Below are 21,902 nucleotides of genomic sequence, written 5' to 3'. Positions count from 1 at the left end.
TCAGAGTAATAGCATAACCTAGCAGCAGATGGATCTATGAATACCATCGATCTCGACCTAAGAGCATATTGGCTTCAGCACTCACCTTGGAGGCTCGAGTATGGGTACAGATTATGTCCCATTACGTCTTTCCGAGTACTCACGAGTCCTCCTTCACTGCAGACATGGATGTTCTACTCTGGTGTATCCTTACAGACCAGCACCTCAATTTACCAAGACACATTCGGCATGCTATGGGACACGTACAGATTACGGGTAACCTACCTTTTTCCGCCTTGGTTTCAGATCTAGTCTCAGCAACCGAAGTATCCTACAGAGTTGGGGACACCAAGGCCATAATCCTACGGGATGATCAGATAATCCCTAACGGAAAATATATCAGACCTCTAGCAGCCACTGCTAGCCGGCTTGCAGAATTGGCCGAAGATATTCCTTCTGCTTCCACATCACAAGCACCTTCAACAAACCAACTGCTCCATCAGATACTTGAGAGGCTAGACCGGCTTGACCGGAAAGGAAAGCAAAGGGAGCGCCGTAACAAGCGCCGATTTACATACCTCAAGGAGCTGCTTGTTGGTAACCACCCACCTGAAAAAGAACCAAACACCCCGGACTCTACTTCATTTACCAGCACAGGGAGCCATGACGGTCCCGATTGTGGAGATGCTGCTACCAGCCCCCCGTTGTTCCTGACTGATGGCACCGAGGACGGTACCAAGCTTTAAGTGTGGGGAGGTCGGTCAGTACCTGACTTCCGAAGGTAATTTCTCTTCCTTAACACCAATAGAATAGATATTTATTTATTTTTCTTTTGTTTAGGATAGGATAAATTGTATAGTTATAGGTTATTTGCATGCATGTTCTAATTGGTTGAAAATCAATAAGTTTCTTTTTAAGACCCTATTTTTGAAAAATTTCACTAATTTAAATCAAAACTTTTGTGTTAAACTTGTTTGGAAGTTGTATTTGGAACATAGTTAAAAGTTAGAACACACAACCTGTGAGATTTGAGCTTAATTACATGGTTACATTATTTAACCATAAAAATTTTATTCTTGTGTGTTTGCTTCTCTATGATTGTAATATATATTTTGTTCCATCCTATATGTCCAATATTTAATGTGTTATATGCATGCATATGATTGAGGCCATTATTTTATTAACTCAGTTATCCCAAATAGCCTACCCTTTCAATCACCTTTGTTAGCCAATTTGAGCCTTTTAAATCCCCTTTATTCTATATTTTACCACATCACTAGCCTTAAGCGAAAAAATAAGTAAAACCCCAAATTGAATCTTTAGTAAGCTTAAGATAGAAATTGTGTGTCAATTAAGTGTGAAAAACTGTGGGAACATGGGTTAACAAAGGAATGTGTTATGTTTTTACAATTGATAAAATGATTAGGAATTTGGGTACCTACTCATGTGAAACTAGAAAAATTATAAATCCATGTGCATTGATAAGCTATGTTTACTATTACTTTTACTAAAAAAAATCAAAAAATATTCAAATAAATAAGTAATTATATAAATGAATAAGGGGACAAAATTACCCCAAAGTTAAGTTCAATAAAAAAATCAATGCATATGTGATACAAGTTAAGAGAAAAGTTGATGCATGAGTATGTAATACAAAATTGGGAAAATTTTGGGTAGCTAGGCATGATTTAAGAAGAATATAGAGTATGTATAGGTAAGAGCTTAGGTTAATCAAGGATTCAATTTATAGCTCACTTAGCCATATATATACCCTTACCTTTACCTTGGCCCCATTACAACCTTGAAAAGACCTCATGATGTTTGCATTGGTACATTAAATACTTGTTGATTGGTTAGGTAAAGAACAAGGTTTAGAAAGAATGATTAGAGAAGAATAGAGTGAATTACCCTATACACAAGAGTGACTAGAGTGCACATACACCATTAGTGAGGGTTCAATGCTTAATTCTATGTTCCCTGCTTTCATGAGCTGTCTTCCCACAAGTTTACTTATTTTTACTGTATAATTTGAATTAGTGGAATTTGATTTATTTTTGTCTTGAAGAACTTATTTATTTTTAACTAAGTAGGCAAAAATCATTTTATCATATAGTCACATTCATAGGTTGCATTGCATTGCATTGCATGAGTCTTACTTTTCCCTACTCATATATTTTATCTCCTTAAGCTAAGCATGAGGACGTGCTAATGTTTAAGTGTGGGGAGGTTGATAAACCACTATTTTATGGTTTATCTTGTGTTTAATTGAGTGGTTTCATCAAGTCTTCACCCACTTATTCATACTAATTGCATGATTTTATAATCCCTTCCTAGTTTTGTTCTATGGTTGAAAACTTGCTTCCTAGAGATCTTTAATTAGTATATTTTAATTCTCCTTTATACCATTCGATGCCGTGATCCGTGTGTTAAGTGTTTCAGGCTTTATAGGGCAGGAATGACTTAGAAAATGGAGAGGAAGCTTGCAAAAATGGAAGGAACACAAGAAACTAAGGATATGACCAGCGAGCATCGACGCGCATGCATGGCTCACGCGTGCGCGCAACATGGAGAAAATTGCAGCGACGCGTGCACGTGCTTGACGCGTACGCACGGATTGGAGTTTGCATGAATGACACCCACGCGTGGACGACGCGTACACGTGACAAGGAAAAACGCCAAATGACGTGCATACGTGACTGATGCGTACGCGTGACCTGCGCGATCTGCAGAATTAACAAAAAACACTGGGGGCGATTTTGGGCCGCATTTTGACCCAGTTTTCGTCCCAGAAACACAGAATAAAACCAGGAAACATGCAGAGACTCAACACATATACAGAGACACATTAACATATTCCCATTAGGACAGTTTTATATTTTCTTTACATTCATAGTTTATTAGTTTTATGCTTTTGCTTTGGAGATTGAAGAGTCATTACCTCCGTTGAAGACATTATTCTAGTTTGTTTTCTTATTTACTCTTTTATTTATTCCATATTCTTAATTCTTGTTTAGAGTGGTAATTGGATTATTTTCATGGATTGTTAGTGCAAATGATTACTTTTATTTTTAATTAATTTTGAATCCCTGTTTTTATTTAATTTATCATGTCTTCTTCTTATATTTCTATGAGCGTTATATTCATGTCAATGGAGTAGATCTCCTACTTGACATGGGGGTTGATTAAAAGGAGACACTTGAGTTGGAAGGCTTAAGTGCTGATTAAACTTGAAGTTGTTGGCTAGTTCTGTATTTACTAACGCTAGACCTTCCCAAGGGAGAGGACTAGGATTTGCGAATAAGAGTTAGCTCAATCACTTGACTTTTCTTTATTTAGTAAGGGTTAACTAAGTGAAAACAACAACCTTTTTGATACTACACTTAAGAGATCCCAACAAGGATAGAACTTCCAATTAATCATTCCCCCAGTCAAGGCTTTTTATCTAGAATATTAATAATCATTCTTAGTTTTTATTGCTTTAATTTACAATTATTTAATTACTCATTATTCAACTCTCAAACTCTATTGAAAACTCCTAATTAATAAATTAGCATCCTTCCTTGCAACTTGTTGGGAGACGACCTGGGACTCATACTCCCAGTATTTTTATTCTAAATTTTTGTGACACCTTTCTAAATTGGTGAGGTGGATTTTAGCTGGTTAAGGGCTATACTCACAACGCTGTTCTTACATTACAATCTCTTGATTGGCCTAACTTCCATCACGCACCAGCAGACCCAAGCAAATGCGAACAAATACAATATGATGCATGCCTATTCTTAAACAGGCCATGAGCTCACGTGCCGGTTGGTTGCTCACACCTGATAACATCTCTGAGATAGGCATTAGTATCACCGTCCCTGCCTCAAAAAACATCCCCTCCATGAGCGTTACATACCGCCGTCCTCATGAGGGATCATTCATCCAGTCTCCAGTGAGCATTACGTATCGTCGTCCTCGCCAGAGCCGTACTCACAGTCTCGCGTGGGCGTTACGTATCGCCATCCCCACCGAGTTGTACTCTTTGTTTCAAGTGGGCATTACGTTTCACCATCCCTACTTTGAGGTTCGTCCCCTCCATGAATGTTATGTATCATCGTCCTCATGGGGAACCTTCCTTTAGGTCTTAAATGGGCATTATGTATCGCCATTCTCACTGAGCCTCACGCGCATTATCTCAAGTGAGTGTTACGTATCGCCATCCTTACGAGATTGTGCCAAACATCAAATCTCAACCACAATCACAACACAAGAGAGGGAATCATTCATCCTCAACTTGTCTATCACATCAAGAGAGGGAATCCTTCATCCTCAACATGCCTAATCCGAAAACGGGACAACGCCACCGTCCCCTCACCATGGGAGGGACAAACGAGCATCCCTACAATATCAATCATAATCATACCCAAGCATAATCAAGACCACAATCAAATCCTTATTAATCATAAATATGCAAGCAGGACAAACCTTCGTCCTTGTCAAAAATAGATATCCAATCAACAAACAAGTGGGATTCCACCTAGACCTTGCCAATCCAGCCATTTAGGCCACAATCAGTCAATATCAACATCTTTTAGTAATATCATAAGTTATTAAACTCATTAACCTCAATTCAATATCAACTCATCAAATCTTAAGTTCATTAACCCCGATTTGCTATCAATTCATCAATTCCATTATTTCATGAGCGGGATAATGCCACCGTCCTCACCGCAAGCAGGACGAACTACCATTCCCGCAACTATATCATCCGGTTAACCAAGCGTTTATCCGAGAATAATTCAATTTAATTAATTATAATCCTCCTCATTGTATTCAAAGCTTATGAATTGGTGATTCGACTTCACACGGGGGTAAAAAAGGGTTATAAACATGTTGGGAAGGTTAAGTAGTTCAAAAACAGCATTTTCAGAAAATCAGCACAGTCGTGCGTACACATGCCTTGTGCGTACACACAATTCAATTCGGGTTGCACATCATGCGTACGCGCGTTTTCACTTCTGTTTTAAATTCATGCGTACACATGCTCTGTACGTACGCGCAAATCCCCAATTCTACATAATTTTAGTGTTTCAATTTTAAAGCTTAGTTTTCAAACCTTCATAACTTTTGCACTCTGAATGCCAAATTATGGCCTGTCGAATTTAGTCAAAAACTCATTTTTACCAAAATCTGCATAAAGTCATTTTGACTACTTCTCAATTTCTTTCCTTTTGAAAACCAAAACCCTTCTTTCCATTTCAAAGCCACCACCCAAATCATAAATAATACGCTCAACACCATTTCATTTATTAACTTTTATTCTCAATAAGTTTTTCCCATTCCAACACCTTTAATTATCCAAAATTCAAATATTAATCACATTCAAGTTAATATCGCAATCACACCAAGAGTTACAATTCACTTATTCAATTTCACTAAAAACTTACCCGAATACGGTCTTAGGCCCAAATTCTCACATCAAACATCATTCAACTCAATTTTATAACTCATCACAATTATCCATTCACAATCACAATCATAACATGACAATGTTACCGACAATTCACATACTTCACCCAACAATCAAACATACCAATTCATGAGATTCATATAATCACCAAAAATATATTTTTCATATCGATATCAATTTATAACAATTTTTGGTAATAAAATGGTTTTAAAAAAAACTCTACCTTGTTGACGGCGATTTTTCAACACTTGAATTTTCACCTCGAAAGGATCCAAACTTTGATCAATCCTCTAAATCTCTACCAATTGACCCAATAATCAGTCCAAGCATCAAATCAAGTCTCAACAAAAACTCTGCAACTATACCAAGTACCCAATTTGCGCAAAATCAACCAAGTAACTCTAATTTCACCAAATTCTGCACATAGTTCAACTAGGGCTCACACATATAAAGGAACATTGACCTTACCTCATACCACATAATCTTGGGTCAAAATCCCGTTAGAACTCAAAGTTAAGCTTCCCCTAAATATCAAAATCACAAAATCTCAACACCAAACTAACCAAAATACATTTTTAGTGAAGAAACAAAAAATGGACAAGAATTTCAAATTTTCTTACCAGAATAGTTAGGTAAAAACGAAGAAAAAGTCAAGATGAACTCATAGCCACAAATGGATCGTCAATCGGAGTTTCGGTTTGGGAGATATGTGGATTTGAAGTGGTGAATGAATAGTAACAAGGGTTTCTTTCTTCCTCTCCTTCTCAAGCTTGTGGCTCTTTCTCTCTCAATGTGAAATGAGAGTGAATTTGGCAAGTGAGGGAGTTTATATGGGTCATGGGCTTGGGCTTTGGGCCCAATTGAAGGTCCAGTTCAAATTACTTAATGATGACGATACACAAACAAACTCAGTTCGAAATAAACACAGACCAAGTGTACCTTATTTAAATTTAAAATGCATCGAAATTACTTAATAATGACGACACACAAACAAACTCAATTCAAAATAAGCACAGACCAAAGTGCACCTTATTTAAATCTAGAATGCACCAAAATTATTTTCTGATAAATTCTGCATAACTCAAAATTTCTCATCCTCCTCCATCATCATTATCATCTTCTTCTTTTTTTTTCTTGTTCATCTTCTCCTTCTTGTTTTACCTTTTCATGATTCTTCTTATTTTACTCTCTTAACAAGAATAAAAATAAGAAAAAATTAAACAAAAAAAAAGAATAAATACATAATGCTACAAAATTACTAGAAATAGGAGGAGAAAAAGAAAAAAAATGCAGTAACAATAGCAGCAATAAAAGAACGATGATAAAGAAGAAACGTGCAAAGAAGGAGAAGGAACGCAAAAAAGAAGAAGAAACACGAAGAAAGAAGAGAAAAAGAAGAAGGAGAAGGAGGAGGAACGTTCACGTTAATTGGAGTGTGTATTCATAGGTGAGTTTTAGGAAGTGCCTGTCACAATGAGGCGTAGCATTAGCCTGTCCTCTCTGGCAGAGGTTGCTATTTCATTTTGACCCTATCTAATGTTAAATATGATGTTGTAGTCTTTCAAGTGAGATGAATTTCATTTCTTTCCCTTTTTTGTGTTGATGGGCCCATTCATTCCATGCATTGCTTTTGAAGCTGAGAACAAACAAACCAAAAAGACAAGGACGATAAAAGGTCCACACAACTAATTAAGTGACGGGCCAAAACATTGCTTGAATGCTGGTTAAGTTATAAATAAAACAAACATTGAGACTTAGACTAAAAAACCCACACCCACGAAAGGATGAATACCATCGTTCGTTAGATCCGAGTCAATCATCGCCGCTGCTCCCTGCTCTTCGGAGAGATATAGATGGTTGTTCCGGCCTCGCTCGGCTTGCACCGCCGCCGCCGCTCACTCGGCTTGCACCCCTATTCGCTGCGCTGCGTTGCGCATCTTCAATTCCTGCAACTTCGGAGGAAAACGCGTATGTTATCGCTAGCGTGGAGGAAGGCCATGGTTTTGTTGATGAATCGAAAACCTCTACCCAGTAGCCAAACTTCACGCTCGGAGATCTACCTCGCTGCCGGAGGAGCACGGCGAACCAGAGCGGGGAGTTAGTACAATCAATTTTTTGGTATACAACAACGACAAAGTTCATTAACAAAAATTGCCCTTCAAAAAATAACAGGCCCACGACATACTTAGATCTACAAGCCTAGATATTAATCACCAAAAAAATGTCTAAATAATAAGACTTTTTATTTTATGAAATAATGATTTGAAAAAAACTGTAAAATAATCATTCAATTACAAACATAAGCAAATTATAATTAGATTAATAGTCATAATTAAATTGTTAAAATTAAAATTTATTTTTTTATATTCATTTAAATAAAAAAATCCTCATAAAAGATACATACAAATAATTAAATAATATGAAATCACTAAAATAGAATATAAAAATGTCTTTATCTGTCCAAATTACTATATTATATTAGATGTTATAGGCTTATAGCTTTATTTTAAAATACATATTTCTCCAGTTATTCATTAAAAATTTGAAAAAAATATGTTTGTAAATTGATATTAGTTATTTAGTTTTACTTTATGATTATGATATTATGATTCTGCTAATAAATTTTTTTTTGTGAAAGTCATTCTAATTTAACAAGACGATTTAAAAATTTCGCACTTGATAATCTTTTATAATAATAATAGAAATGCATCTTATTTTTATTTTCAATTTTGAGGGCCTGAAATAACAGTTTTTATTTTTTGTCTAGAACCATTGTTTATAATGGTTGGTCTTTTTTTTTTTTTTGGTCAAGATGGTTGGTCTTTTTTTAAGTAACAATAACGATGTGATCCTTATTTTCTGAAGCTTACATCAAAAGCCCAAATTTCATTCCTCCAAAAACCTATCCCATGAAAAACAAATTTTAGCATATTTAATTTGGATAATTATGAATTGTCCCCCAAACATGGGTAACAGTAACCATTTCACTAGAAATGCAGACTCTCCTTTGACGGTGAACTCTTACGTCACTTGTTCACAGGTGTAAATAAAGCGAGCCATGCGTTACACTCTCCACGTGACAGCAAGCCCAAAAGGACGAGGCTAATGCTGCGCCTCATTAGTCGAGGCTCAGGCTAAAACTCACCGTATTTATACTCTCACTAATGAAATTGATTTTTGTTGAGTTTTAACCAACTTAATTGCCAAAAAATCTTTGATGTGTAGCAGATCCAAAAATCTGGGTAAAGGGTCCACATAGCCTCAAATGTTTTGTTTTTGGTCAGGCATAGCCTCAAACCCAAACGGATTATTGTTGGCTATGATTTTTTCTGGGACAGGATTGTTGGCTATGTTAATACTCGTTTCCGTTATGGACCGGTCCAAAGAAAAAAGAATGGGCCGAATACAAGAGAGCTTCACTTGTGTAACATTACTACAAGTTTTAGGGTTTGAAAATTTCCCAATTGTCTTAAACCCTATTAAAACCCCATTCCCTCTTCGACTGTTTTTCTCTCTCCCCCTCAGTTTCGGAAATGGCGTTCAGCTCGATTCTTCGCAAGTCTGGATCTTTCGCAAGGCCTCTTGTGATTGCAGGCCAATTGTTGAAGAACACTCAGCGGCAGAGTAGCTACGGCACCGTTTTGTTGAGAGCCATCAACCAGAACGTGCAAAAGGACTCAGCGGTTCCGACGTTCGGTTTTTCTTCTTTGGCTTATAAGAACAAGCCCACCTCCGACGAGAACCTTCTCCGCGTCATCGAATCGGAGATCACTTGCGCCCAGGAAACCGACAATCACACTGTAAGTTTCTTTGCTCTTCTTTCTTCATCATTCTGTGAAATGATGATCTTGATAATGAAAGGGATTCGGTAATCAGCTCAATTCAATGATTATTATGATGGTTGATTATTATTTCTAGCTCCCTCCCCTGGTTTGATGTTTCGTTGACTCAAAAATGTTGCTGTAGCATTGTTTCACATAAAAACTTCTATGCATTATTTAATTTTAGTAGTGTCATTTTTCTTTTGAAGTGTATCTCGTAAATTTAGTGCTTTTTTTCTTCTTTCTTATATGTGATGTGCTTTACTCTTTTTTATTTTGTTCTTGCCATTAAATACCAATCTTGTGTTCTTTTCACCACTTGCCCCTTGAATTGTATTTTTTTATAATTAATTATTCATAATTTTATGAAGTATTGGTCCTTATAGTTTTTTTTATTTGTTTATTTGGTCACTAAAGCATAAATTGTAAGAAACTATGTGGACTTGTACGAAAATATTTATGTTATCTGGACAGATCAAATTTGGATACAACTATAGGTACAAAAGTTATATTTAAACGATTTATTTTGGGAGTTTCTTGTTGAAATTCGGGAAAGTAGTTGTATGATCACACTTTTTTTTGGTTTTATGGAGACAGGTTGATGAGGCTCCAAGTAATTTCCCTTTTAAGATACTTGATCAGCCGGGACAGCAGACTATAATGCTTGAAAGGACATATCAAGGTGAGGAAATTAAGGTTGAGGTGCACATGCCTGATCTGGTCACTGGGGAAGAAAATGATGATGGTCGTGACGACGACGATGAGAGTGAGAGAGCATCTCAGTCAAGCATTCCGCTTTCAGTCAGTGTTTACAAGAAGGATGGGCCCTATCTGGAATTCAGTTGTGTGGCTTACCCCGATGAGATCGTCATTGACAGCTTGTCTGTTAAGAATGCCGAACCCAGCGAGGATCAGATTGCATACGAAGGACCAGACTTCCAGTAAGTCTCCGCTCCTTGCACTCAGAATCTTTTCATTTCACAGTTCAATATTCTGGTAGTGTAATTTCTAGACCCTGTCTGAACTTCTTTTGTGTTCCTGTCTTACAGGGATTTGGACGAGGGCCTCCAAAAGTCTTTCCACAAGTACTTAGAAATTAGAGGAATCAAGCCTAGCACAACCAATTTCTTGCATGAGTACATGATCAACAAGGATAGCAGGGAATACTTGGTCTGGTTGCAGAAGCTCAAGCAATTCGTTGAAGCATGAGACGTTATTTTAAGCAAGAACACGCAACACTGAAAATTTGTCTTAATAACCTGATTATATGCGTTGATGCCATACATTCAGAGGGGAATATAATTAGATACCCTGTCACTGTGGTTTAGTGATAGTTGCTATTAGAAGTAGGTAATGTCTCTAAAGTGCTTGGTTAATTTTGTTTGTGTATCCTCTTTGGCGCATTTTCTTGTATGAGCTTGACAACTTTTTTTTTTTTTTTTTGGGAAAATTATAAAGAAAGCCAAGTATTAGTCGTTCATTTCTTAGTTAATGTTTCATGCGTGCCTTTGGTCTTCCATCTTTTTATTACGCGTATCAAACAGAGAACTCGAGTTAGAGATTTTGTCGAGAGTCGAGAATGAGAGCACGTTATGGCATTCATTAGTCTTGAAACTAAACCCTAAAAGTAAAAGATATGCTTAACGGAAGAATTATTATCACTTGACTAATGGATCAATTAGGATTTTTATTCTTCCCTATTGATTTCAATCAAAGGGTTTGTGTTTACTCTCTGTTTAAGGTTTAAAAATTGTGCAAAAGCGAAACTATTTCAGATCGAAATGGGCTTGTGTTTACAATTATATATATATATCTTGTTAAGGAATTAATAAAATACAGCAAATTTTTTTTTTCTTAAAACATTCTATGAATCTCTTTTGCCTGTGGCATCATCACCACTCCTTTTGAGGAACATCCGCTTTGAGAATCATATTTCAACTCGGATGTTCTTATACTCTCACAAACATCATTACCATTCTATAGTAAGAAACCTAAAAGTGATTTTATAATTGGATGTAACAGAAGGGAGAATGTAATAAATTAGGCGTAAATGTTAAAATACTCATTACATCTTCAACTGGGAAAATCAACCGTGTCATGAGAGAACTGGGACATTACAATATCATCTTCAAAACGGAGATAACTTGGCTTTGAGCAAAAGAACTACAAGATTAAATCTCCTCCAGAAAAAAGAGAGAAGAAAAGATTAAGCTGATATAGTATATTTACATAGAAACACAAGCTGTTCAAACATTACACAAATGCTACAACCTCTGATCCTTCTCGACTAGTAAATCCGAAAAACGCAAACCAGTTCTTCTAGAGACAATTCTGCTCGCATAAACCAAGCCAATGGTGTGCACCAGCAATAACTATGCAAAGAACCAAACCTTGATGAAGACTGCCAAAGCTATTTGCAAGAAAAATGCGGCAACAATAGCCACTGAAAGTTCATTGCCTTCTATGCAAGACTTCAAGTTTAAGGCAACAAAGCTAGCCGAGGCTATACCAGTAAGGATTATTATAAGCCACCGAAGAGCCTCAACCGGAATCAACAACAGAAACTGAAATTATCCCAAAGAACAAGATGAATTAGATAATGATACTATAACAATACAAAATAAAAAATATATTATATAGATAATGATGTAGTTTTCCTATCAATTGATAGAAACTATGTATTAAGTTCGAAAAATAAATTGTTTTAACTTTTTAATCATAAGAGAACTGTTATTTATGCTTAACGGCCATCTGAAACAAAATTTGTTGAACATGGATCCATCCTATGCTATCATATTATCACCATGGCCTTGGTTCTAATGGTTAGTTGCATGGTAAGAGACGCAAGTTTGAGATCCATGGCCTTATTTATGATGGTTAGTTTTGCATGTCTCATTTTGTTGAGATAGTTTTTAGCAGATCGCCCACATTGCAGATATGCACTTGATAATAAAAATAGATTTATGAATGTATTTATTTAATAATTACGCAATTCGTCACAACGAAGAAATCAGAAACTTACAGAGGATATTATGAAAATGGAGAGGGAATATCCCCACATGCACCAGAACCTAATGAGGCTAGCATTGGAACCCATATACTGAAGGAAGAAGTAGTATGCGAGAGGGACCACTATTGCATAGCCATAGATTGCACATGCAGCCACATTCATATAGCCAACATCAAAGCTCCATGATGTACTGGTACCTGTATGTTTTTGCATAAGGTATGTAGCAAGATTCCCAAGTGCGGCAAGTACAAAAACCAATGTTGTTGAGACCCATATAAGGCCATATCTATAATAACATAAAAATAATTGCAATGTTAGGCATTAGATGCTGATTAATATGCATAATTTATGCTGTTGGGATTGGATGCTGAAAATGGAGAATAAATTCAGGAAATGTATACAAATAATAAGCCGAAAAAGCCAAGGGATGTTGGCAGGAGTTTAACCATAAATGTTAACATCCAATTCAATTGCAGTTTTGATCCAAGTATTATATTGTAGTATACAATCCAAGTAAGTCTCTGCATCGATGATAGAAAAATAGCAATACAAGGAAAGAAGCACGTACAAATCAGGGTTAGCATCTATCTTGCTGAAAAAGTCTCCACCGTATGGATTAAACGAACTTATCAATCTGAATATGACAACATCTGTATCTACATTGAAATACTGTGTGTAGGATGAGACACTAAAGACTCCCCTCCAATTGTTTGCTGACTGTTGTTCAAAAGTTTCTGCAACGATGAATAAACTAAATATTAATATATGACTCATTATACCAGCAAGTGCCAATGAAAATACAACTGGAAGTTATTCTAAAATATGGTGTAAAACTGGAATCAATCAGTGTTGTTGACTTGATTAAAGATAGGAAAAAAAACAATCAAGATCATTCAATATCCAGAAAATAATTAAGTTAGCTGCTATTCAAAGAACAGGCAATGGAACAACTATATCTTTTCTGCCCACAATTCTGGAAACATACCAGGTGGATTGTCAAGCGTATGATATCCTCGTCCTCTGTCTCCTGCATGGTTGGGAGGGAATGTTTGCATATTTGCATCAGTAGCTACAAGTAGGTTCATAAGTAAAATTAGGAGGACCGAAAGTAGGAAAGAATAAATATCTCACAAGCAGCAACAAAATAAAAATCAATTTTATAACTCCATACCCTCTTGTTTTGCAGTATTATTTTCATCATTTGTGGCAGCCTGAACACCAAACACAAACAAGCACACACGCAAAGTTAATAAAATAAATTTAAACCAACTAAAATATGAAAGGGAAACAGAATAATTTTGATCAGTCAAGTTTGTAATCCAAATAAGTATTCCTATGACACTAATCACACTATACAATTTACAAGCTAGTGAGACCAATTAAATGCTAAAGTCATAAAGAGGTCAAAATTATGAAATCCATTAGACCTAGTCTAATCTTTGATTTGAGTCAGATTAGCTCACTACAGGAGCAAAATTCTCTTTAACACTAGTTTCAGATATTGAGAGTGAGTAACCTATTTTGAACAATGGAAGTGTTGGCAGTGTCCAACTCATTTTAGCAATGAATATTAATCTCCTGAATTCTTCAAAATTTTCCCTAAAACTAGAACCACTGTTGCAACCAATTTTTATATGTCTCTTTTTTTTTTTTCTAGAAAGTCAAACATAATTCCCCCAATTTCCACAACGAGCCAACATAAATTATTAAATTCAAGAAATCAGTTTTGTGGCGCACATTATGCATCTAGCTAACAAGTATAAACTAAAAGCAGCAACGTAAAATCAAAAGCATGAATTAAAAGATTCAAAGAAAGTAAGAGAAAGAGATGCGTACAGGAACTGAACCGAGCAAGTGACTAGTTGGGAGACCGGTGTAAGAGTCCTCCATGGAACGCAGAATGCACCGAAGAGAAGCTACAGAGAAGTTGACTCAAGTCACAGTGGGAGAAGAAGCATTGGAAGCTTCGCAGGGAGAATCTTGAGCCCTAGATTGGAAAATGGAAACTAGAAAGAAGAAAAAGAAGAGAGAAAAGAAACAAACCAAGGTTGTTGCTTTTCGTAGTTCGAAAGGAACGTGGGTGCAGCTGCAGGTGCAGGTGCGAGGCTGCAACGATGACAACGTGGTCTCTGCTGCACAGGATTTGGACCCGGCACCCTTCAATTTCACTCCCCGGACCACACGCGTTGCGTACCTGGTCTTTTGATTACTTTTTTGTTATTTAATTCAAGAATAAATTATTGTTTAATGTTTTAGACGTTTTATTTTAATTTTAAAAAATTTTAAATAAATTTAATATAGTCTTATTATTAAAATTAACACTAATAATTAATAAAATGAGTGACATAAATTTGATATTACATAACTAAGTCAATTTAATAATTAAATTTAATTAAATTAATTAATAATTTAAAAATTAATAATAAAATATTTTAATTAAATCAAAAATATAAAAAATTAATTAAAGTTGATTATAAAAGTAATATATACAATTTACTTAGTATTTTTATTTTTTAAAATATTATTTAATTTTTTTTATTATTAGCATGTGAATAACACTTCTTTGTTCACGTTTCACAATATGTTCAAGAATTTTAAAAATTATATCTCAAATTAATTCTTAAAAAAAATTATATTTGATATTTTAATTTTTAATAAATTTTAATTATCAAATTAATTTTTAAAATTTTATTTTATTAGATAAATTAATCTTCTATCATATTGTTTGTCTTTAGACTTTATGACTATTCTAAAACTTTTAAAAATTCATAAAAATTATTAGACCTTTTATTAAATAAATAATATTTTTTTTATCAAAATTTGACGAAAAATTAATTTGTTTAACAAAATAAAAAGTTAAAGACTACTTTATTAATTAAAATTTTTAGATAATCAAATTGTCTACTAAAATTATCTGAGACAAGTTTGGGATATTATTCGACTTTTAATTTAAAGTATCAAAAGAATTCTTTTTTTTTTTTTGGGTCAGGAAATAAAATATTTATTAGTCAATTTTTTTTATTCCTCGTTCCCTACGCAGGCCCTGATTTACAACGAGGCTCATGTGATAGAGGCTCTTGCAATGGGCCCGGAACAAGAGGTCATGTGATGAAGTGGGTTATATTATCATAAAGTATGAAGGTGGGGAATATTAACAGGCCCGTTTATTTGGGAAAAAAAAATAAATAAAAGGACATGTCTGAGCCCGGGTTCGAACCGGGGACCTCTAGTGTGTGAGACTAGCGTGATAACCAACTACACCACCCAGACAAGATGGAAGAGTTTTTTTCAGACGTCATTATATCATAACAGAGTTGTTATTAGTTATTGAAAATAAAATAAAAATATGTACACTCCAGTTAATTTATACCTTATGTTAAAATAACTTTATTATAAACACTCATTAATAATTTATTATTCAATTAATATATCAATTTAAGATTTATAATTTACACCAAAAATATCTAATAATTTTTCATAGTTATTTAAGATATCATAGAGGATTTTATGTTTAGGTATCTCCATCTCCCCAAATGATCATATGACAAGTTATGGTTATCCAAATATACAAAAAATGCACTGTTATACAAAGTATTAATCCCAATAAATCTTAAATTACAAGTACATGCTTCTTTTCCATTAACTACTCTAAGTTACATAAGGAAAAGTCTAGGGAGCCAGCAACTTTTGTGTTTTCTAGCCAGCACTTAACCATCAAAACAAAAGTAAGTGATCTCCCACCATTAGATGTAATTTCACACAATTAAAAACACTATTGATGGCCAATTGATGGTTACAAAACACCAAAATTGCTGGCCCCCTAGCATTCCTCTTTTTTTTATAAAGAAAATGATGTTTTCTACTTTCTTGTTTCCTACTAATAGTCTGATAGAGCCAAATTTGGCACATCAGCTAAAGATCAGAAAGGTGGATTGAATTCTTTTTGTCACAGTATGAGTTTTGTCTTTTTTAAAAAAAAAAAAAAAAGATAATTTATAAGTACTTTTTAAATATTTAGTGAGTTTAAAAATATGTTTTGCTCTTAATGAATTGAATATGTCAGAAGAAAAATATTAAATAGTGTTATTTATAGTACTTAACTACTTATACCGTGTGTTTATACTAAAGTAAAAAATAAGCAAATTTAAGTAAATCTCACAGAAAGAATCAAAACTAAAAATAAGAAAGACCCAAATGACTTATTTATGGGTAATGTGTTTCTCTTTTTTTTTTTTTTTTAAGTATCAAGTATGGAAATGGAGCAGCAAGAAAGTCACCATCCTGAGGATGAACCAATGGACTTGGATGTATCATTTTTGTTCTTGGCAACAAAATATCAATATCACTTCAATCAGTGTTAACTCCAGAGAGAACTCATCTTGAATATTAACACCACATGTATTTAGAAATAACTTTGAAGGAAGCCTTCAAATTCATCCAATGAATCACTTCTTGACTAATTTCAGCACATCACCAACAAGATGTAAAGAACCAGTCACAAGGACCTGTTGTATCATCAACCACACAATTTTGATCAGTTGGAAAATTGCAATCATTTGTAACAAGCGTAAATTACATTGACCGCTTCCTAAGATTCGGCGATATTACATATGGCACTCTTCGCTTTCCAAAAATATGCAGTGACTCGCTTTAATATTTGAAAGACATGACACTCCCTTACCCTAATATTGTGAGCTTCAGGATTTCAAGTATGGTGGAGACTCAGATGTTGTTGTCTTCATTTGAAGTTGATAGCTGAAAACTGTTAGATGATTTGATATGTTGGACTAAATTATCATCTAATGATTTTTAATTATCAACTTCACATGAAGACAACTTCACGTGAGCTTTCACCTTCAAGTATAACAAAAAGTGAATTAAAAAAGTGAGCTAAATGATGAGAATAACTAGAATAAAGCATATCAACTATCAAGGGAAACATTACATTAGATTCAAGTTTAGTCATTAAATTCTCTCATCTTATGATAATTCTCCTTACTAATTTGTGTTACCTGAAAACGAACCGACTGATTTTGTTGCACTCTGTCTCTAAGCCATTTGAGAGCCACCGGCAATGACGGAAACACTGCACTATGTTCACAATTACTAGCACTCATTTCCATATCTTCTTTTAGTTCTTCAGAGGCTACATCCGTAATTTTGCCTGCCAAGATGTAGTCATCATGCACAGATTAAATTTCCGATAATTTCATAAGCTTTGCATAAGATTTTCCCACACAGGAGAAGAAAAAAGATTAACACCTTTGTTGACTTGCATAAGATTTTCCCACACTCTCTGGAGAGTTAACTGCCATGACAGATCAACATTCGAATCAATTGGTGCCATAGCCTGGGATCCAACTTTGTTATATACAGATACACTTGGAACGAAGAGGGCCTTCTTGAAGTAGACACCTAAAATTTTAATGGGAAAAAATTATGAATAGGTAAACAAATTTGCATTATTTTATTTATCCCTGATAAGACATAAATGTCTCAGACTTAATGCTGCCACTTATTTGCTAAACATTGTTAGTCTCCGGAATTATTTCTATCAATATTGAATTAGGATTCTGACATTATTATGAAACCGTGATGTAAGAAAATCTAGAGTATGGACTACTAACCATGATCAGCACATGTTTTCATCAAGCGAGGAAGAAGCAAATCCGGATCTCGTACAGTCAAGCAATTGAATAGCAATATCTGCAAGTAATTCAATTACTTAACCCCAAAATTTTCCATGACAGCTTTTGCAGTCTTATTTCATGAGCTTTTAAATATTCGAACAAAAACCGGCTTTCATGTCCAACTTTAACTGCTAATTTCTGAACTTCTATGAAATGATATTCCAGGAATAGCTTTTATACCAAGATATAAAAGTTGGAATTCTACCTGAGTGGATTTTCTGTCGCCATGGTGCATCTTCACTACTTCAAGTGAGAACTTAGAACTATCTGGTTGCTGAGTAAACAAGGTTTGATCCGGGTTGTATTCTTTAATGGCAAGAGAAAACCAACGTGCACATATTTCCATGCTTTCAGGACTATGAGCCCCGTCTAAAAAGAAGACAAGATCGTTTGATCTATCATTGTTGATGAGTTGATCAGGAACAATCTGAGCCCTTCCTTGCAAACTCGCACTTGTTAACCCTTTTACGAATTGCTCCGGCAAAGTGTTCTTCTTGCAGGTATATATATATACATGTGAGGCACTGAAGGAAAAGAAAAAGAAAGAGAAAGAAAGAAGGAAACAAAGGCACTACTTTAGAACTTACGGATTGCTCCAAATTAGCGTCTCCAAGATGGCCAGTCCTTTTCAACCATGTCGAGCACAGTGCGACAGCAAGACCGGCATTCAGATATTGGTGCTCCCCTTCAAGACCAAGTCTTAAACCATTTAGCAAACTCGGCTCTAATGGGGTTACAACTTGAAGGGGTACCTGCAGTTACATATACCCTGTCTTTCAGATAGTCCTTGACAAATGGAAAATCGCATGAAGATGAAAGCACAACCTGATCAAATGAAGAATGTATATGATAAGATATGCATAACTCCTTTCCAAAACAATTCAAATATTCATAATGATGATCTTCATATAGCCTCAACAAAGTAAATTAATGAACTTGCACATGTTCAATTGCTGCTGAAATCATCACATTGACACAAGATATTTCACTCTTAATACAGAACGAACACATGGAACGTTGTATCATGTTACTTGATTTTTGATGTGCCACTGTTATACAATTATGCCTACTGATGAGTTATTTAGATTCTTTTCAGGAAGCTAAGAACAAAACAGCCTCATGAAAGAACACAATTACATTCAATTGAGAAGCCTTCTCCTCAAGCACACGCATTGCTTCGTCAGGCTGAGGCACCGTAAAAGCTGGGATTTGATCCTGCAGTGAGAAAAATAGAAAATATAGATTACAATTGATGGATTTAGAAAGAAAGGACAGACAGAGATTTTAAAAGGCATTCATATTCAAAACTAGAGAAAATATTTTAACCTAAACATACCTTAAATATACCAGCCTTCTCACCAGCAATTTCTCCAAGAGTATTCCCTGTTAACAGAATCCAATAGAAATAAACTGAATGAACAGTATCATTGGCGTCGCAACATCATGTTAGATATATTCTGACAATTCATGAATTTTATAAGGTATTATCAAGAATACAAAGATTGAAAACTAACCAAGAATCTCCATGTGGTCATACCCTAGGGAAGTTATACCACAAACAACAGGTTCTCGAACCTGAAGAGTCAACGATACTACATGAGCTTGTTTCAAGATATGAAATATGTTGAGAACATCGATGGAAATATCACGAGTCAACAATCAAGCAGTCTTTTAATCTTGTAATAATAGGGGGACAACAAATTTCAGTCGAAATGAAAATAATACGTACCACATTTGTTGCATCATACTTTCCACCTAATCTAACCTCCATTATTGCAACATCTACCTGCAAAGAATTTTGAAAAGAAGAAACCTCTATTCATTAATAACACAACATCTAACACCACCAACATCGCAACCCCCCCCCCCCCCCCCCTTCTCTTTCTTTTTCCCAAAAAAAGGGTTGTATCTCTACCTACAAACTTGCATGGGAATTCAAAGCATAAATATCAAACCTGTTCTGCTGCAAATATCTTGAAGGCAAGTAAAGCAAGGAAGCGAAAATAGGGAGGCATTGGAATATTATCATCAGTTTTCTCCTGAGTACCACCAGAATAAGAAAACAGTTTTGTTAATATTATGAGCAAACATCAACGAATACCATAATTGGAAGTGATCACTAAAGTAACCAGGCTTGCACTCCATACATTACTGTTATAATACACCAGAATTGCAATTATTATGGCTTAATAAAGTGTTATAAACGTACCTTTAATCTATCATAACACCACCAGAAATATGCTAAAAACTTCTCTTTACAAATTTCCATACTGCGGGAGCAACAAGAATAATGTTAACGAATCAAAGAACTGCAGATATATTTTAATTAATGGCACCATATAATATAATATATTTCATTAGGCCTAAATTTAGCTAAAGAACAGAGGTAAAACTACGAGGCAATTTCAGTAGCTACTTTACTAAAAGAATAAATTTTTGTCACAAAACAAGTGCAGTTCAGAACTCATAAGCTAAATGAGTGTGCACCCTTGACTAAGCAGCTGGAAACAAAATTTCAAATTACCTACTCCAAAAGATAATGAACTAAAAGATGATGCAACTTGATGGATGAAAAGTAGTAAAAGGAAATAAAATCAACAAATGAATGAAAGACTGACCCATCTAAACGAAATCTTTCTCGGATATCAATGAGGTGGGGAGAAGTGAAAAGGCCAGTGCGAAAGCCACAGTTACGTAATATAGATTCAGCAAAAGTGCATGTAGATCCCTAAGCAACCAAAGTTCAAAGAACAATTTCCATCACTAAAATAAGCATAGAATTACTAACTACAACATAATCAAAGTTTTAAGCGGAGATCCATAGCTACACTTTCTGTCTTAATTCTAATCTAACTTCACAAACTACCAAATCACATTTGAATTCACTTAAAGTTTTGAACTGAACCTCTTATGATAGCTTCATTTCCAAGCAACCACCTGAGTTAAGAGAAAGTACCTTTCCTTTGGTGCCAGCAACATGGATAATCTTCATATTTGAAATAGCTTCCTCCAAATCAAGCATCTATAGGAATTGCACACCGTTGTTAACATGAGCAATCTCAACAAAGCTAACCCAAAATTTTCTAACCAAACTCAGAAACTTTGTTACCTTTAGGTACTCAAAAAGATGACTAAACTGATCCCCCATATTGCTACTATCAGCACGAGTGCGCCTAGTGATTAAAGATGACAGAGCATCCAATGCTTCTTCATAAGGGGTCAAAGATGAAGCTTTTGGGGACCCATTTCCACCTTCTGCAAAACCCAAAATTAAAAATCAGATTTTTACTTAAGCTGAAGCATCCCAGAAGCTGGAAAAATGAAGGAGAGGTGTTTGAGTATATGCCTTGTTCAGCCATGACAATTAAGGCTTGAATTCTGAATGAAACAGAAAAAGCAGAAAGAGTGTGAGAATTTGCGAAGTAGATAGACGATTGGTTCCGCGAAGAAAGCAGACAAAGGGACAAATGAGTTAAGGTGGAGTGGGAAAAAATGGAAGATGGATTTGAGATTGAAGGATAAAAAGGAGTTATCTTTTTGTGGTATCTTTTAATTTGATTCCATTTATTTGGATTTTTGGTAAATCGCGGCTGTTGGACAGAAGAAGAGAGAAAACAATGAGTGAAGTCTCGAATCAGTTCTAAACTCATAGACTTGAGCAAAATCAATTTCTTTTGGACTAATCTTTTGAAATTGATTTTACAAACTTTTTTCTTTTAGACCAAATTAATGTTTACTAGTTACAAACTCTTTGTGGACAATGTAATGAGATAAATCTTAAATTGGTCTCTCATATTAGTAGTGTACATTAAAATAGTCCTTTAAATTTCAATTATATTTATTATATTTCTAAAATTAATAAAAATATACTACGTTAGTTTTTAAGTCCTTTTTTTATCAATGAATTTTAGAAATTAAACATTATATACTTTTGTTAATTTCAGACTTTT

At 34.9% G+C, this 21,902-nt stretch overlaps 3 protein-coding genes and 1 non-coding gene across 5 annotated transcripts; 1 reads left to right on the top strand and 3 right to left on the bottom strand.

Annotated features, from left to right (window-relative positions):
• The first annotated feature begins 8,713 nt into the window (after window positions 1-8,713).
• On the top strand, window positions 8,714-10,732 carry LOC112764116 (uncharacterized protein At2g39795, mitochondrial). Its single transcript, XM_025809650.3, has 3 exons — window positions 8,714-9,231; window positions 9,850-10,193; window positions 10,302-10,732. Exons 1-3 carry the CDS (start codon window positions 8,965-8,967, stop codon window positions 10,459-10,461), a joined length of 771 nt encoding a protein of 256 aa, XP_025665435.1. The 5' UTR covers window positions 8,714-8,964; the 3' UTR covers window positions 10,462-10,732.
• Window positions 10,733-11,268: 536 nt separating this feature from the next.
• Window positions 11,269-14,464, bottom strand: LOC112764115 (uncharacterized). 2 transcript variants are annotated; one of them, XM_025809647.3, is made up of 7 exons: window positions 14,306-14,464; window positions 14,099-14,178; window positions 13,434-13,473; window positions 13,248-13,331; window positions 12,831-12,996; window positions 12,275-12,548; window positions 11,269-11,816 (listed from the first exon to the last, which is right to left on the bottom strand). In XM_025809647.3, exons 2-7 carry the CDS (start codon window positions 14,150-14,152, stop codon window positions 11,625-11,627), a joined length of 810 nt encoding a protein of 269 aa, XP_025665432.1. In that variant the 5' UTR covers window positions 14,153-14,178; window positions 14,306-14,464; the 3' UTR covers window positions 11,269-11,624. The 2 variants fall into 2 exon arrangements, with proteins under 2 accessions (XP_025665432.1, XP_025665433.1); XM_025809648.3 differs by having other exon boundaries at window positions 13,248-13,289; window positions 14,306-14,448.
• Window positions 14,465-15,458: 994 nt separating this feature from the next.
• Window positions 15,459-15,532, bottom strand: TRNAV-CAC (transfer RNA valine (anticodon CAC)). Its single transcript has one exon. It is a non-coding gene; the product is annotated as a tRNA-Val (tRNA).
• A 787-nt stretch (window positions 15,533-16,319) lies between these two features.
• LOC112765937 (folylpolyglutamate synthase) lies at window positions 16,320-21,714 on the bottom strand. Its single transcript, XM_025811811.3, has 16 exons — window positions 21,299-21,714; window positions 21,062-21,207; window positions 20,909-20,974; window positions 20,571-20,680; window positions 20,162-20,222; window positions 19,908-19,991; window positions 19,682-19,738; window positions 19,467-19,527; window positions 19,289-19,335; window positions 19,090-19,167; window positions 18,540-18,704; window positions 18,158-18,442; window positions 17,890-17,968; window positions 17,525-17,677; window positions 17,275-17,426; window positions 16,320-16,767 (listed from the first exon to the last, which is right to left on the bottom strand). Exons 1-16 carry the CDS (start codon window positions 21,600-21,602, stop codon window positions 16,708-16,710), a joined length of 1,908 nt encoding a protein of 635 aa, XP_025667596.1. The 5' UTR covers window positions 21,603-21,714; the 3' UTR covers window positions 16,320-16,707.
• Window positions 21,715-21,902: the final 188 nt, after the last annotated feature.

Source organism: Arachis hypogaea, chromosome 17 (genome assembly GCF_003086295.3).
Source record: "Arachis hypogaea cultivar Tifrunner chromosome 17, arahy.Tifrunner.gnm2.J5K5, whole genome shotgun sequence".
In the NCBI taxonomy this organism is placed as follows: Eukaryota; Viridiplantae; Streptophyta; class Magnoliopsida; order Fabales; family Fabaceae; genus Arachis; species Arachis hypogaea.
Note: the sequence above shows the minus strand (reverse complement) of the source record. Positions and strands in the feature narration are given on the sequence as shown.